Source organism: Porites lutea, chromosome 10 (assembly GCF_958299795.1).
Source record: "Porites lutea chromosome 10, jaPorLute2.1, whole genome shotgun sequence".
Classification (NCBI taxonomy): domain Eukaryota; kingdom Metazoa; phylum Cnidaria; class Anthozoa; order Scleractinia; family Poritidae; genus Porites; species Porites lutea.
In genome coordinates, this window is record NC_133210.1 from 459939 (window position 1) to 478339 (window position 18401).

The following is an 18401-nucleotide window of genomic DNA, read 5'->3' on the forward strand; positions in this document are numbered from 1 at the left end:
CATTGCAGTTTAGCTGACATCTAAAACTGGAAGAAAATGCCAACAGGTTTAAATCAAAGGCTATATTGAATGATTAAATTTGATACATTATGCAATCTATTTGCAATAAATTGTTCCAAGACCCGCTCGGGAAATCTGGTTCGTCCTTAGCTGGCAAACAATAAAAGAGGAAAATATCAGCATCAATTGAAGATACTCTTTTTTAACTCGTTGACGTTAGGTCCCGGTAACGCTTCACTGATTGTTACACTACCCCCAGGAACTCGATTTGCTAAATTTGAAATGAAAGAAGATACCACTAATTATCTTGGTAAGTGCATTGCAGTTTATTTGTAAGTAAGTAGTAAAGTAGGGACCGAATTATCCCTTTTTTGTCACGTTAACAAGGAAATATGATTCAATTACCCCAATATAGTTCAAGCTACAATGGCTACCTGTACAATCCAGTATTATTTTTAAGCTATTGTTATTTAAGCAATAGACCACACTTTCTATGGGTTTACCGGCGTGATAACCCACGCGGGATGTTGGGAGAACACGAGAAAAGCTTGTAAATCACGAGCCGAAGGCGAGTGATTTACAAGCTTTTCGAGTGTTCTCCCAACATCCCAAGTGGGTTATCACGCCGGTAAACTCATAGAAAGTGTGGTCTATTGCTTTTATAAAATAACTTTTAGTAGAATGGAGTCTTTTAGGTAAAAAATATGGTCTTAGTACCGTGATCAAGTCACGTCTTCTCTCTAAAGTCATCGTAAGCCAATCATGACTCACGATTTAACAGCGTTGAACTTTCTCAAAACTCAGTTCAGTCAAACAACAAACAGCAGCACTTCAAAAAAACGAGTTTTTGCACTCATTACACGATAACTTATGAAAGCTGTTTTACAGGAAAAGTCAACACATATTAATGCGAACGTACAATGAAAGAATACGTTCATGGTTTGTTTACTACAGAAGTAGAAATTAATTGAACATCAGACTGTACGCAGCCGTATTTTGTTGAGTCGATCCGTAAGAATTTCGTTATTACAGATGGAACTGACAGCTATTGTAACGGAGGACTTCATTCACTTTTTACAAAGTAAAAAGCAGTGGTTTAAGATCTGTTTTCTGGACTTTATTATGATCAAGAAATGCTGCGGTAACGACGTGGCTGCATTTGCGAAGTTGTCGCATGTAACTTTGTATGCACGTACAGCGACCGATGGAAATATGTCAGTGGTAGAGAAAGGTTTCTTTGCCGTAGCCACATATTGACGTTAATATTTGTCGATTCGTGAAGTCAGGTGGTTCATGAGGTAGGTTATGGCATCGATATCACCGCAAAATTTGTGCAAATGATGGAAAAAACCAGCCCGAAACTCTGACATCTTTCATCATCCGTGGCAGCTTGTTTACAACCTACAGCGGCCGATTTTGTACCATATCTTGATCAGGGATGTCTTTTTTGAACAAGTTCTTTCATTAAGGAATTTAATTTTGACATAAAATAAATCAAGACTGCTAAAACTATGCGTTTTGTTGCTGGTTAGCACATGGTCAAGTTTTCCTAGAGACTTTCTACACCAGAAATTCACACAGTTGTTGTCTTTCTCAGCGATTTGGCATCGTCATGAAATGTAAACTGCTTTCCAGCTTTGTACTTTATTACTTCTAAAGCTATGGCAGTAATAAAATGTGAAACCAACGCTTTTGATATTAAGAAGGGCTGGGTAAGTAACTTGTTCTTTTTTTTAGCCTTTCTAAAATCATTGTTTGCAGATCAATAGCCGGTTTTGTTTATGGCTCGTGGTCCGGATGCCTTTTTCTATGGGTTTACCGGTATAATAAACCATAGGTTTTTGACCAATCAGATCACGCGTACTATCTCAGTTATTTTATAATAGTCTATAAAGCACTTAACGGCAAAGCACCTTCTTATATTTCTAGTCTCCTAAGTCATCGAAAGTTCTCTCGGTGACTACGTTCCAGTGACCCTGAACTGCTCACAGTACCACTTGCTAAACTTAAGACTCATGGAGACCGGGAGTTTAGCACTACTGCGCCAAGGCTAAATGGAATAACTTGCCTCTCAGAATTATCTTTTTAAAGAAACTTGTAATTTTTATCTCTGGTACACGTATTTACATATTAATTATCTGTAAATTTATCTTAGGATTATAATTATTGGACTCGTCGAGCTAGTTGCTCAAAGAAAAGCCAAAGCTATGCGACTACCACGTCATGGACCCGGGCTTAACTGTCATTTGCCTTGCCAACATCAGCTTTGCTTTGTTTAAGAGGCTCGCGAGTGTTCAGAAGAGTCCATTTAGAACTGTCGGACACAGATTTAGGCGATATTTTATTTCCCTTTTTTTTTAGCTAGAATACGTTTACGTTTACCAAAAAAGTTATTTTTAAATCGAAATGTTTTTTCAAAAAAATCTTAAATGAAATGTTTTTAATAAGAACAATGTTTTTAATTGGAAAGAATTTTTTTTTACTCGAAACTAAGAGCTTTTTTGTAATCGAAAGGAATTGTAAATAGTGCTTTGACTGAATAGTTTTTTTTAAGTGAAATTAATAGTAATAGGATTCAGTATAGTTAGCTTTGTTATTATTAAAAGAAGAAATTATAAACTATTAACATTTTCATTATTATTATTATTATTATTATTATTATTATTATTACTATTTTTGCTGTGGTGGAATTTCATTAGCTTGAGGTAAAGTTTCCTTCAACTTCGATGACTCCGTAAAACTCTGTATGTTCTACTTTTTCATGGTTCATGCAGCAAGTTGGACAGATTCTCTTGTTAAGTTTAGTGAGCTTTTAGGTATTATAAGTCGTTAAAAGGGGAACTGTAGAAGCAAGGCTGCGTGCAAACGGACACAACAACTCCCAACATTGTTGCGCCAACGATGTTGGGAGTTGTTGCGTGCGTGTTGGCAGTGGTCTGCAAACGGATGCAACAACTCCCAACAATTTTGGGACCTGTAGTGCATCGTGGGAAGGATACAACCCTTAAGTCTTTGTAAACCATGCATAATGAGCGTGCGTGGCCCCAACAATGTTGGAAGAGCTGTGCAAACGGATCCAACATTGTTGGGCTACTCTTCGGCGATCACGGAACAAACGAAATGTTGGGAGTTGCTGGCTGAAAAGTTTGACCGGTTTCAAACTTTGCGCAACAACACGCAACCACATCTAACAACATGCAACAGGGTGTGCAAACGGAAGCAACAAGTAACATCTAATAATGTTGGGAGTTGTTGGTCAACAATGTTGCGTCCGTTTGCACGCAGCCTAAACTGTTTGCTTGAGTTGAGAAAACTTTATATGTCTCCCTGCAACGTTCTGCAATGACAGCGTGGATCTAAGGAACCTACATTTTTCGATAACCTATAATTACGGATCCGAAAGTTACTTATAGTTGTCGTTGTTGCTGTTTCCAGGCGTACAGGATGCTTTTGGAAATCATTTGGTTGGCGGTCATTTAGGCAATAATCAGGTCAAAGAGGCCGCTGGCTCACTGATACACTACTCCCACCAAACGAGAGGCAAAGACATCATTCTAATAAAGGAACCAACAAACGCCACTTTAAGGGTAATGGTAAGTAAGACAAGAATAACTGCAACCAAGAATTTAAAAATGCAGGTATTTTTTACATGTCAAGTAAATGTCACAGTGAGTAGTTTCATCTGAAGACCTAACTACACACAAAGTATAAAGGAAATTTTCGTTTTAACTGTTCCACATTTTTCAGGCATTAGCATGATTACCGACGTTCTTTCTTAAGCTGATGTGTCTCTAGTATGATTTGTGCTTAATCTAAAAGTTAGCACCTATCTTCACATAGACACCGCTGCTTTTAAACTTGAAGGAAGAAATAACAGGCGGGATTATTTTTCCATCGGGGAGAATAACGGAGTAAAATATAAGTTACTTTTTCAGAGAACAAAAGTAACCTAAAGTGTGTTGAAAAGTTTTTGAGCGATTTTCAATGTTCAATTTAAATTTAAGCAATAAACTATGTGATTTTTTTTCAGTACATAAGAAAAGGTGATCAGTCCATTAATCCAAGAGTGAAATTCACCCTTATCATACCCACTCAGCATGCAGTTGGTATACCTGGGTTGCCTGTTGAGTTTGATTGGATTAATGAGAATTGGTCAGGCTGCTCCAAATCTTGTGCATCAGGTAATTATCCAAATTAACCCAACTTTTATGTTAACCATACTGTACTTTTATATAGTCCTGTACCTGGCCTGCGCCACAAACGAAAATTAACTTCTGGTTAATTCCGTCTACGAAACATCGCCCAAATCCTTGTTCTAGGTCCCCACTTGTGTACCAGGATTTGAGTAAGCGCCATGACAGGACTCAGGCTATACTATATCATATTGCCACATTTACCATATTGAAGTTTTTTTTTCTAGGAATCAGAACACGAACCCGATGGTGCGTTGTTAAAGATGACCGAAGTCCCGTTGATGCGTCCGCATGTGGGGGACCCCCTGAAGAAACGGAACCATGCAATACTCAACCATGTGAAGCAAAGTAAGTTTTTTCACAAAGTCATGGGATATATCACGTGACAAATTTTAATACGTTACACATTCGTCTATTAATCATTTTCGTATTTGGTAGGTGGGTGATGAAGTGGACACCGTGTTCAAAAACCTGTGGCAAAGGCAAGCAAGTGCATAGCACAAAGTGCCTTCAACGAGTTAACGACACTTCATTCAGAGAGAGTGACACATGTAAAGATCCTAAACCCAACCCACCCTCCGTCCTTGTTCGGTTCTGCAATGAATACCCATGCCCTCCGCAATGGATTGTGGGAAACTGGTCAAAGGTAAACTTTTGGTTGTTTTTTTCATTTAAACGCCTAGAAACTCCAATAAGGAGTTCCACTAATCGGCTATTAACTCTGTGCAGTTCCTGTCGTTGCGTTCATTCTGATTCTAAATTTGTTCGTTGATAGCTTCAATGGGGTGGAGTTGTTTGCGGTTAATATTTTGGCTTTTCTATGGCTAACGATTAATTTCTCTCCGTCACGGTTAACAGACATTTTTAACTAAGAAGAAAAAGCAAATGTTTTAAAAAAGTTCAAAATTCTCCATCGTCTTAAGCATCTAACGACTTTCCGGTAGTAAAAAAAAAACTGAAATAGGGTCATCAGCCACGCGACTTTGGCAGCGTCTACATAGCAAATTACGGCATGAAACATTTTTGGACGGTTAGGGTTTTTACGATTAATGATTAAAATGTCCCCGTGTTTACCCCTAAATACTAGAATTTTGGGCTGTTTTGTGAATAAAGATTAATGCCACCAGGGTGGAACTCCATTAAATGGGTTGGACCAGGTCCGACCTGGACATAGACAGCGCTTGACTGTACGTAGATATCCAAGAGATGCACGCTAGACAAAAGAAAAGTACATAGAAAAAAACAGGTCTATTTTTCGAGTCCAGTTAAAGTTTATATACAATGTAATACATGGTGTTCGCTGCTCAAGTTGTTCCTATTTGCAGTGTCCTCTGAAATGCAGAGTTGCGACGATACAGAGAAGTGTGTCTTGCTCTCGAGTCGATGAAGCTGGGAATTTGAATGTCATATCTGATGTATTTTGTCGGTACCTGGATAAACCTTTTTCAAAAGCTAACTGCAATGAGGATCATCCTTGCAGACGTGAGTTACTCTTATTTAATTTTTAACAATTATTCCTCGAGCCCGAATGGGCTCTGAGTCAATAGCCCAAGAGACCGAAGGCCGAATGGGCTATTGACTCGGAGGCCATAAGGGCGAGAGGAATAATTGTTTAAGTAAAATCCAACTAGTTGGTAAAAAATATCGAGAATAAAAAAAAATTTAGCTGGTTAAAGCTAGACTTTAATCCTTTTTTGCCGCCAAAAAGCCGGCGCTTTTCGCTACTAGTGGGCTATAACATATAGCCTAGTAGTAGCTCAACCAATCAGAACGCAGCATTGATAATAGACCACCAGTTGGATTTTACTAAAATTAGTTATTTTATCTTTTTTGGAACTATGGACGCCTTCTGTTTTCTCTTCTTATGGTCGCACATGAAAAGCTCGTTGGCTGAAAATCCTATCGCTAACTTTAAAGAAAATTCTTTTAGCAATAATTTAAAAAAATGAGAATAAACATGCTCCTCCAGTTGAATAATCAACCTAAACGGTTAAAAAAAGACCTGAAAAAATTCAGGCAGGAAATCGAACTCTGACCTTTCAGCGACCTTTGCGATGACCAGACGCAACGGTCTATCCATTGAATTAATCAAGCTAATGATCTCATATTGCCTGGCCTGCTGTCCAGTTGCCTTAGTGAGTGCACAAAGCCAACCCATTTCTCTTTCCATACTCTTTCAGTACTGAATCTAAAACACAAATTAAAGTTACGTACCTCTCTATTTTACCTCAACAGAGTATGAGATCGGGTGTTTTAACACACCTCAAGGTCTGTTCTCAGAGACACTTGGTGATTTCACCGATGCATCTAACACCAGCGAGACTTTGATGAAGTGCAAGGAGGTTACAAAAGAAAAGGGTTACAATGTGTTTGCTCTTGGACATGGTGGCCTGTGCATGTCAGGACCCAATGCACAGGACAACTACTACAAGCACAGGCCGGCTTCGAGCAAAAACAAGTGTTCAAATGGAATTGGAATTGGATATCACAGTGTTGTTTACACATTTGGTATTGACTATAAGGACTATAAGGATTTTTTGTTTGCGATTGTTTTTAGCTTATAGAAAAAGGGACCTGAAAAAAATGCAAAGTGCAAACACAACGTTAACGGTAACCGCCAATGACACTATTATATTCTAAACCTGCCACCGATATTGCCATTAATTTTTTTTGGTTATTTTAATGAACGAGGTTCTTCTAGCATAACAAATTTGTTGTAGTTGCAATGACTGGAGACCACGTCAGTGCAAATGGCATGGCCGAGTTTATTAGGGCATAATTGCAGCCTGAATGAGCCCGCCATTTGTACCTCAAGCTGACCCTCTTACTGTTATTATCTTTAAGAAAATTGTTACAGAGCAGCTATTTACGAAAGTTTCCTTTTTCTTAAGTTTGCTCAGTTGGGAGAGCGCACGTCAGTGCTGAAGGGTAGGTCGCGGGCTCAAACCTCGGCCGGACCAACACTCAGGGTCTTAATTAACCGAGAAGAAAGTGCTGCCCTTGTAATGACATCTGCAAACCGTTAGACTTTCTAGTCTTCTCGGATGAGGACTAAAAACGCTAAGTCCCACCTCAAAGTACTTTCATTTATTTTGCTCTTTTTGAACGTAAAAGAAGCCACATTACTGTTCGAAAAGAGTAGGGGACCTAGCTAGACCCCGGTGGTATCGCCAAGTCTCACGAAGTAACTGATGCTTTTGCATTTGCATAAATTAACGATTGCTATTTTGGAACTGTTCTACTTTCTTTCCTGGCCTGTGGAGATGAGTATACTCTATATGTTCCCTTGGTTTATTTTTCAGTATAAATTCTTCTGTTGCAGATCCACTACCTAAATTTGAAGCAGTTGGTTGTTATAAAGACAAGCGCAACCGCGCTCTTGATACTATGTACGCAAATTTCCGACCGTTGAAAGACTGGCACAACATGGACGCTACCATACGTCGATGTGCGTTGGTAGCACGTGACATAGGTTACAAGTACTTCGCTATTCAATTTTACGGAGAATGCTGGTCTTCCTGGGAGGCTTCCAAGTACTATGACAAATATGGTAAACGAAACAACTCTAAATATTGTTGGGCCAACGTTGGAGGACCCATGACTAACTACGTTTACCGCTTTTCTTGAGTAAGTATACTGTAAAGTAGAAACACTTGTAATAGGGAGAATGTTCGAGTCAAATCGTTCGATAAGTTATCGCATCCGTTTTCGGCTTATGTTTTGCTCACGCTTCTATGGAGATGCAAGAGATACCCAGAACTCTCCAGGCGAGATACCCAGAACTCTCCAGGCTAATATTTTACCTGGTCTTCTGTTCTTTTTTGCAGGAATAAGCTTAAAGGAGTTTCACCCGCAAGGAAATCTTCCGTTCCTGCTCAGAATTCATCGGGCAGTTTTTCGAATAGTCAAATTCTACTTTCGAGCCACGTAATTTAATGTACGAATAATGTAAAATCTTTTAGACTAAAAGAGTTAAGCATTCTATAGAAAATACTTCATTAAACAAAATTAAATTATGGGTCAAAAAACTTGTCTGATTATCTTTCTGTTGTTTTGTTTAAAAGTTCTGCTATTACAATGCGACTCGCACCCACGAGTTTGGTTGTTACATGTACTTCAATCAACCGATATCATTACAAGTGACTACTTGCTTGCCATTCACTTCTGTCAAACTGCTTGAAATGTTTGCCTAATTCAAAATCTAAAATTCGGAAATCTATGTTAACTTTCTTAATTTAAGTTTCCATTAGAGGTCTTTTTTCGCGATGAATGTAACATAAAAATATCGTGCTTGGTGTCGCATTTTCTTGTGTACTCTTTTCTTTCTTTACAACCTTGCCTTATCAAACACATAGCTAAGATAAGCCGTTAAATATGTCAGAACCAAAAAGCGCCCTATTTCAAGCCTCAAAGTTTGTTTTAAAAAATAAGATATCTGACAAATTAAGGACCTGATGATAAAACAAAAACCAAGACAAAATAAAACCGGCGAACTCGAATCGAACGGGCAATAAAAAACCCTGAACAGAGGTTCCTGAGGGCTCGAAATGTTGCTTGAAAAAAAGACTCACTGATTCTAAAGCGCAATTACCATCTTTTGATCAAATGTATTAAATGGAAGTTACGCTAAAGTAAAGATAAAATATTAAAAATAAAGATGGTTTGTGCAATGACGGAAACCGGGAAACTTATATTAACAACCATAAATACTCAAACCAAAATAATGCGCTCTAAAAATTCTCAGGCATATTTGATATCAATGAGGACCACTTGATTTTCTTTACTAAAATTTCGTGGACACAAACCAACTTCGGCCATAACATTTATGTTAGACGAGAGAGAGTGTTACTTTTAATATAGAATTGAAAGAAATAGCGGAAAAACTGGGTGAATAACGTAAACAATTCATCTCTTAAAAACTCATTAGCACTTCTATTGAAATATATTGCTGCAATAATCTTGAACATTTTAAGTTAATAAAAAAGGATTTTGGAGATGAATTAACGTTGACGCTCTTTGTTTCTAAGTTGAGATCAAGAGTTTAATCCCTTTGGTTTTATCGAAGCTAAATGGTTGGATCTTTCACCAGAAATTCACTTTCTAAAAGCTGGTATTTTAAGGCTTAACAAGTCAAACATCCGTTTCTCATTTTCATTCAATACGTAATGACACCATGTGCTACAATGACACAAAAGACAGTATTTTCAGATAAAACAGCCACTCTAAACTCAGTCACAAACGAAAGACGCTCGTCATCTTTGCTTTTTTGAACACGAAACGTTTCTCCGCTGAAGGTAAGCCATAAATTTTTGTCCCCTCATTTTTGTCCATGACTCTTTATATCTGACGTATAAGCTCGGCACAAAAAAGCTACATTGTCTCCAAGGCATGAACTGATGCACGACCACTATGTCAACGTCTGTACTTAAAGTTTATTAGGACCTTAAACTTTGTCGGAAGTCTTGGGGCGGAATTTCAAAGTGTGCTACTGACCAAGAAAGTATTCCTCCGTCAAGAGGGTGTTTTAAAAGGCGCTACAGTATTTGTAGGGCTCTCCACAAAGGGAAAAAATAACCAGTAGTTTGTTATTTTATTTTGATGCGATTCTGAAATCAAAACAAAGGAAATTGACTGCCATGTATGTCCTTCCATCTTCGTCTGTGTGTCTGATAGTAAGTTAGTTATTTATCAAAGTCAATCTAATTTTTGCGAGCCTCATGAAGCTCAATCTTATAAATAGCCCTCTATTTATAAATTTACCCCGGTTAACGTATCATTTAACGGTCGAACCCTTGAGTTTTGATGTTAAACAAACACAGACGGCTGAGAAAAGATTTTCTTTTGAATTTCAATGTTCGTGTCATAAGGTTGTTCATGTTTTGTTGTAATTTTTTTAAAAAAAAAAGGCCCTTTAAACTTTATCTATACTTGTAACAAATGACCCCTGGTAACGTTTACTAATAGTGGATCCAGGTGGCGTAAGAACATTTGAAACGTGTGCTGCCTGCCTGGCCTTTCATTATTGTTGTTTTTTCCTCTCAAGAGGGAATTAAACAGGAAGGAAAGTCAGTGAACCTAGTTCATAGCTCTAGTTGATTTATTGAGCTGGAAGAAGTTCGTTGCCTTAGCCACGTAGAGTGGAATTCAGTCACACTATTCCATTCTTATCCGCATTTCGTTAACATGGTAATCATGATATAAAACGACAAGGAGGCTGGCAGAAAAAACTAAGTTTATCTGAGATAACAAAAACATTAGGGTACAGTTCGTGTATTATGAAGAAGTTTGCCAAGAAGTTGAAAGAACATTAAAAAAAAAAAGGCCGAGTTCCCACCTGTAGAGCTCTCGCTGTATGGACGGCTTTGCAGTGTTAAATACATTTTGTGAAGATAGTTAACTAAGCTTAATTGAAGAGTTTGTTATTGTATCTTCTTTATTATTGATAAAGGTTGAATGAGGTAGTCGCAACTGTTTGACGGTTCTGAGCAAATTAAATGTATAAATTTAAGCAAAGAATTGGGGACTGTTTATTATCAGTCTTTACTCGTCCGTGTTTTGAGTCTTCATGCTCATTTCAATCTGGGACGCGTTATTGAGCACAACAAGTAGTTTTCCCGTAACATTTTGGCGTCTTGTTCAATAAAAATTTAATATAGATTTTTCTATAAGGACCCAAAAATCTTCCCGCCATTTTTGGCATTACCAAACGGTGAAATTTTTCTTTAAAGCTATAAAATGCCTTTTTTGTTCAATTCCCTTTTGTTCTTTTTTCCTCAATTGACAATAAGTATTAAAATAGAAGCTGAAAACACAGTCAAACCACTCCTCTTTATTGCACCAGTTAGGCTGCAAAGTCTCGACCAACAGCAGTCTTAAGTATAAATTAAAGGTAAGCTTAAAACCTTACTAAAATTTTGTCAATGGTAGTTAGGAAATATGCTTGTACGGTCATCGATTTGCCTTAATGATAGCAATGTCGCTGTACTGAGAATGCTGTTTGCAACTCCAAATGCCTTGTGTTTCGTCCGTCAATCACTAGATAAGACACTGTCAGAACCGTTACAAGCACTACATGATAACCCCTCAATAGCTTTTAAATGGTTGTCAGGGAAATTTTCTGCAAGGGAAACAATATTTCTGGGAGTGTTAGTTGGGATGTGAAAGCAACAACAGTTACAGCACTGTATTACCTTTACAGTATTTTCATTTTTTGCAGTTGCTGAAATGTCCATATTTTGGATTCTTACGAAACAAATAACCTGGTTTTGCCTTCTGAGTCTTGATATTACAGGTAAGTCGTTTCGATTCCTAATCTTTCTTGGATTATGTGATATGCTCGCTTTTTTCACTTAACTAACCGTACGTTTGTAACGAACTTTCATAAATACGAGGGAAAAGTATACTGATCAATATGAATAGTGTGCATGACAACTAAAGAGGGATTTGAAAAAACTTCAACAAAACTATGAACAACAACAGCAGCAGCAGAGAATTATCAACCTCCTGACTGTTTTGTTTTTCTTTTACTTCGGTGATAATTATCTTATTACAGCAGTAGTTCTTATTACGACCCACCGCCAAAATTATGAATATTACAATTAGTGAAACAAAGGGTTTATTTTTGTAGTTTTTTTCAGAGTCGTCAGAGTACTTAGCTGGATAAGTATTAAATACGTTAAATACGTGTTAAATACGTGTTCGCTGCCGTTCACTTTATTTCACAAGTTTCAAATTCAGATGAAGTTAGGACACTCAACAGAGAAATTGTAAAAAAAAAATCCTTCATTTTCTCGGACGGATAATTAGCATATATTTATGACAATAAAGGATCGGGACTCATTTTTGTTGAGAGAATAATGTTATATTGAGATAATTGTTATCAGTAAAAAAATATGCAAAGTCTTTGTATTAGCTTCTAGTCTTAATTTTTTACAAATTTCTAAACAATTACACTTTTGGTGTCCCTAAACTGTTCAAAACACAATCTTTAACTGAAAGATTAATCTGCGAAGTACTGGGAAAAAACTGTAGCAACAAAAACCTATAACTTAGTTCCCTCATATGCTATTTACATTTCGTTATCCATTCTTTTATCTGGGTGCAACGTGACTGGATAAAATAGGCTTGATTAGAAAATAAGGAAAAGAATTGATAATCGAAACTCCTCTGCTCCGCAACACAAAATAAAGCAGCTGTTATCAGAGGACAATTCTTTGCTGTCAGCGTCATTTACTTTGAACCTCTTAGCTCATGTAGCGACGTAACATGTGGTTTAACAAATTTATTCCGCTATTCCATGGATTAAATCGCTGGTAAAGAACACTGAATCGTTGATGGCTGACGCACTGCTTCTCTTGGCTGGCTAACCACCACTTAAAACGGAAATACGGGAGCGGGATAAGTGACGCATCAATGTGACGTTATAACAGGATGATCTAAAATGAAGTAGGCTTGCCAACAGCTTATTGTGACATTTTTTTTGGTTTTACTGTGACAATGTTTCAATTTTCAAAGCTAAGATGAAGGAAAAGGAATGTATCCAGTTAGCCAGTTAGTCGGGCCAGCCTGGGCTCACCTCATTTTTACCAGGCCTTTAGAGAAAAAAATGTGTAGGCGAAAGATTGACTTGTGGGAAGACATCCAAAGGAGCTGGCTCGCAATTATAGAATGCCTTCGACATGGTATGTCTGAGATGAAAAGACATGAAATAGCAAAGGCTCTATATATTTCTGATTTAAGGTGTTTCGATACAGTTTTTCAGAGGCCATACCGATATTTTTCAATCGCCTTAAAAATGGTTTTTTCCCTGTCCGATTGCTATAAAATTTTCACCAGTAATTGGCTATGGATTGAAATTTGTGAAAACGTAGTTTTAAGTAAAATTGGCATTACTATGACAAGAATAAACGAAAAAAATGAAATTGATAAAAGCCGAATTTTGTGTGATCTAGACCAGTTACTAAAAATCCAACACAAGGAAGTTAAAGTTTGGTGTTTAGCAAACAATCTCCGTAAGAAGTTAAAAAATTCTGTATGTTTGAATTCGACTGAAGCTAAAATATATTTCAAACCTTAAATTTTCAATAGCCGTGATAGATTATTGAATAAAAACGTTATAAATCACTCAAATTATTCTTAAGTAGCGTCAGAATGCTGCTTAGTATCATATTTTGATGCTAGGAAATTTTGGGGTATTTTCGTTCTTGCGATCTTGAAAACTAACCCGTTTTCCCACCACCTGTATAAGTGCAACTTAATTCAAAATTTGGTCTTTTAGCGCTTTTTTGTATATCTCTGAAACGACTCGAACGAATTTTTAAAAAATCTCTTCACATAATCTTCATAATTTATACAATAATGTCTGAAACTTTCATTAAGATTGATTCACTGCAACACCTTGAAATTTCAAGACAAACCTATCCTACTAAACGATGAAAAATCTGCGTTACAACATTCACTATTTTGACGTTATGCTACTTTTTCCAAAATAATGCGCACTATACATACCTCCATGACTAGTACATTTATCGCATCTTTTGAATTTAAAACATTGACAATAGTCACACTGAAATGTACTAGTCATGGATATATGTATTGTCCGCATTAATTTGGAAAAATTAGCATAACGTCAAAACAGTGAATGTTATAGCGCGGATTTTTGACCGGTTCGTAGGATAGGTTTGTCTAGAAATTTCAAGGTGTTCGTTTTGAATAAATCTCAATGAAAGTTTCAGACATTATTATATACATTATGAAGATTATGAGAAAAGATTTTTAAAAAAATTCGTTCGAGTCGTTTCAGAGATATACAAAAAAGTCCAAATTTTGAATGAAGTTGCACTTGGACAGGTGGTGAGAAAACGGGTTAGTTTTCAAGATCGCAAGAACGGAAATACACCAAAATTTCCTAGCATCAAAATATGGTACTAAGCAGCATTCTGACGCTACTTAAGAATAATTAGAGTCATTTAAATTTAAGGTTTGAAATATATTTTCGTTTTAGTCGAATTCAAACTTACAGAATTTTTTACTTCTTACGGAGGTTATATGCTAAACACCAAACTTTAAGTTTCTACTGTTGGATTTTCAGTAGCTGGTCTAGATCGTGCAAAATTAAGCATTTATCAGTTTCAAAGTTTTTTGTTGATTGTTGTCATAGTAATATCGATTTTATTAAAACCTACATTTGACAAATTTCAATCTATAGTCAATCATTGGTGAAAATTTTATAGCGATCAGACAAGGATAAAATCACTTTTAAAGCGATTGAAAAATATCGGTATGGCCTCTGAAAAACTATATCGAAACACCTTCAAATGTATATAACCTGAAATGCTATTTCAAGGCCAGCTTCGAAAAACATCATTAACAGGTCAAAAGTGTTGCCTTGGTTTCTTTTACGCCGCTGAAGTGTTATAAAACAAAACCTTGCAATAGTACGTAACGAAAGTTCTAATAAAAACTGTTATTAATGACTAGAGTCATTGAATTTAAATAATGTAATAAAATTATCATGTTCAAAGAAACAATAACCTTTTGGTCATTTAAGTTTAAATTAACCTAGAGCCACACCTTTATACGAGGAGTTTGAGTGTCCATTTGCTGATTCAAAATCCATGTCTTATTTAGCAGTTTAAATATACACTGTTAAATACTAAGCGAGCGGAAACTCAGCAGCAGTTTTATACTTTTGATATTTGGAAGTAGTATTTTGTTTTTGTTTTGAGATGTCATTTTCTGTCCCTGCAAGAGGAGAATGATAATTTTAAGGTCATGGCCTAATCTCAACATCCGACTATGACTGACGCTCAACATTTGTCACCAAACACGCACAAAATGCTCTAAGAAAAAGGCACAGTTTTTCTAAACGCAATACGTTTGCCAAGATGCATACAGAGTGCTCTACATTCAAACTGTTGATCGCGTTGACAACTTGGACTGTTTATAGTGGTAAATATATTGTGTGCACTAACTTTAAGATACAGAATTAACAAGTATAGGTGTATCCGACGTTTTACCGAAATAGATCTCAAAGCTTGAGTATTCCTTGTATAACACCAGTAAAATTTAACTAAACCGGTCAGTTACACACGAATGATCATTGTAGACCTTGAGGCTGGCTTATTGACATTTCTATTCTAAAGATTGCCGCTAACGATAACTTTATTTCATTTTCTTTCAGATGCATTTAGATTAGCACCATCAAAAGAAAATGAGGTAAGCTAAGCTAAGATCGTCATTCAAAAAATGTAGTCATTCTAGCTTCAAAGACATTTACAGTTAAATAACAAACCTTAGATAGGACGTCTGTCTACGGAAAACGGCCATGTGTTTACATGGCATTTTATCACACAATGAGTACAGTTTTGAAACAGTATTTTTTTAACATTTAAAAACTGCAATAATTAGCGTCATTGAACTAACCTAATCGTGCTGATTTTCAGTTTAGAATACAGCATATTTTTTGGAATGTTGAAATGTATCTAGCGCAAGATCTAGCGCAATTGAATAAAGACAAGTCCGAAGTTCTCGTAATATCCTCCTCCTATCGACCTCGGCCACTACTATCTTCTGTTGATATATGTAATGAGACTGTATCCTACTCCCCCAGTGCACGCAATATTGGAGTCATCTTTGATCAGTCCCTTTGTATGGTACCTCATGTCAATACAGTCTGTCAATCGTCCTTTTTCCATCTTCGTTACATTGGTTTCATACGCAAATATCTTACTTATGATGCTGCAAAAATTATTATTCATGCCTTCGTAGTTTCTAAACTTGATTATTGTAATTCTTTATTGTACGGCCTACCATTCTATCTTATTCGGAAGCTTCAACATGTTCAAAATTCTGCCGCTCGCCTTGTCAACCAGTTTAAAATTATGTTAATTACTTACAAAGTACTACATGATCGAGCTCCAACCTATATACAGGAACTCCTTCAATTGTATACACCCAGCCGCAATCTTAGATCCTCTAATAGAAATTTATTAGTTAAACCCTATTTTAATCTCAATTCGTATGGTAAACGAGCTTTTTCTGTTGCTGCTCCGGAACTTTGCAATAACTTACCTGAGGATATTAAATCTGCAAACTCAATTGATGATTTTAAACGCAAACTTAAAACATTTCTTTTTATGCGAGCTTATGAATCGTGATGTTTTTATTTGTTATCTGATTTTTTATCTATTGTGTACATTTATCTATTTTGTAGTTAGCGTCTAGTTTTAATGTCAATTTCTTGTGATTATTTTTACTTTTTAGTTCTATCTAATTTTTTGTAAACAGCGCCTTTGAATCTTGTAAAAAAGGCGCTATATAAATGAATTATTATTATTATTATTATTATTAAGATAAATACTGTTCTGGTTATTCATTAATAAATAGCGTTTGTGCTATCAGTCGTCTGTGACTGTGAAGGTGCTTTAAAAATAAACACGGTTATTTGACTTGGTGTATTGCTACGGTGTTAAAAGTCGATTGCGAAACTCACGCAGAGATATGACACCAAGCTTACGGCTACCAACTTAAGGAGGGGGGCGTAAGGGTTTGCGGTATTGCGGTATTGGGTTTTTTTTGGTGCGGTGTTGCGGTAATTTTTATTTCAAAGTACGGTATTGCGGTTTTCAGAGCCCAAGCGGTGTGCGGTGAGTTTAAATTTTATGTCGCGGTAGTCGGTGAAAAAATCGTTATGTCACGGTGATCTGCTTCTTTTTCATGACAAGAGGATACAAATCCTAAAAGGTCTCCCTAGCTAGCCTGCGTGACCCGCGTGTCTTCCTATAGCTGCATAGTCTCCTTCGCAGCCGTTATTAGGGTCGTCACTCGTCACGCAACACTCCTCCCCGCTAGTGGGGAGGAGCGTTGCGTGACGAGTGACGACCCTAATAACGGCTGCGAAGGAGACTAATAGCTACACAGTCGGGGATCGTGTATTGCGCAAACAGTCCAGACAAATCGTATGGCTTGTAATTTCAGTTAATACTTGATATGATTAACGTCATTAACTTTATTATCTAATGATACGTAAACATGTCGCATTATTTATAACCTGATGGAACTTGTGGGAATAGTCAGCTTGGTTAACCTCCTTACCAATCTTACCGCCTCTTTCGTGTCAGTCGCGAAACAATGGCGAGCGATCCAGAGGGTCAACTAAGTGATCAGTCAGATATTCCAGCAAATAGTGAGGTCAGTGAGGTCGTTATAAATTTCGTAGTGTCGAAAGATAATCTATGAAGATGCTGTGGTCTAAAGATTACTACTCGTCCTTCTCGTTGTGCATGCAGGAATATAGAATGTACAAGTATTCGTGTGTGCTTAGCCTACGTAGCATGGCAACCCAGGAGGCGGGGGGCTACTTCCTTATAAGAGGCTAATGGGGATGTGCCGCTGGATGGCGCCGCATTTTCACTAGTGAAGTGACTATAATGGGGTCGCATTTTCCAGAGAGTTACTAGAATGGGGTCGAGCATTTTCTGATTTTTAAGGGGTAAGACAGTTCTTCATATTTACGGTTAGCAAACGTACCAGAATGTTCGTACTGTAGATAAAAAGTTAAGTGTTCTTCATTCAATCTAAAAAATGGTCAATTCATAAAAATAGAAAGCGACTAAACTGGGATTGCGAAAATTAAATATTTGCCCAAAAGTGACTAAGATGGGGTCTACAATTGACCACTGAATAGATTATAATGGGTTAGGGGCTCTGAGAAGCCAGCGGCACATACCCAGCAAAAATTAACCCAAGTACCCCCGTTGTATCATTTATGTAAACGTATACATGTTATGAACAAAATTAAACGAGTGCGATGATCTTATGTTTATCGCAAGCTTGACTTCGACGCACCTTGATTTGGAAACACTGACATAAAAGTATTATTTCTATTTGAAAGAGGGATTTGTAGTATTGACAACGTCAACTTTTTCCCATTTGTAATTGCGGATTCGGTATTTGGCTACATTTTTATGCGGTATTGCGGGATTCTCGCGCTACCATGTGCGGTATTGCGGTATTCGTACCCCCCTTACGCCCCCCTCCTTAAGTGTTTTTAATATTTCTTGTCTTTTTTGTTGTAAATTACATGATGTGATATAAGGTCCAAATTTAAGACTGTAAGACGAATCCCTAAAAAGAGTGAATTTTTTCTTCGCCCCAGGCCATAAAATTACACCATCTCATGACGAAAAGGGAAGTAAAACAGTTCTT

The 18401-nt window shown here is 36.9% G+C and overlaps 1 protein-coding gene and 1 long non-coding RNA gene across 2 annotated transcripts; both read left to right on the forward strand.

The window, feature by feature from the left end:
- Positions 1 to 142: 142 nt before the first annotated feature.
- On the forward strand, positions 143 to 8210 carry LOC140950519 (A disintegrin and metalloproteinase with thrombospondin motifs 16-like). The gene is made up of 9 exons (XM_073399760.1): positions 143 to 310; positions 3436 to 3593; positions 4031 to 4181; positions 4421 to 4541; positions 4632 to 4839; positions 5519 to 5675; positions 6429 to 6701; positions 7516 to 7820; positions 8021 to 8210. The coding sequence occupies exons 1-8, from the start codon at positions 283 to 285 to the stop codon at positions 7818 to 7820; spliced, it is 1401 nt and encodes a 466-aa protein (XP_073255861.1). The 5' UTR covers positions 143 to 282; the 3' UTR covers positions 8021 to 8210.
- A 3163-nt stretch (positions 8211 to 11373) lies between these two features.
- On the forward strand, positions 11374 to 18392 carry LOC140950520 (uncharacterized). Its single transcript, XR_012167193.1, has 3 exons — positions 11374 to 11484; positions 15376 to 15410; positions 18352 to 18392. It is a non-coding gene; the product is annotated as an uncharacterized lncRNA (long non-coding RNA).
- The last annotated feature ends 9 nt before the right edge of the window (positions 18393 to 18401 follow it).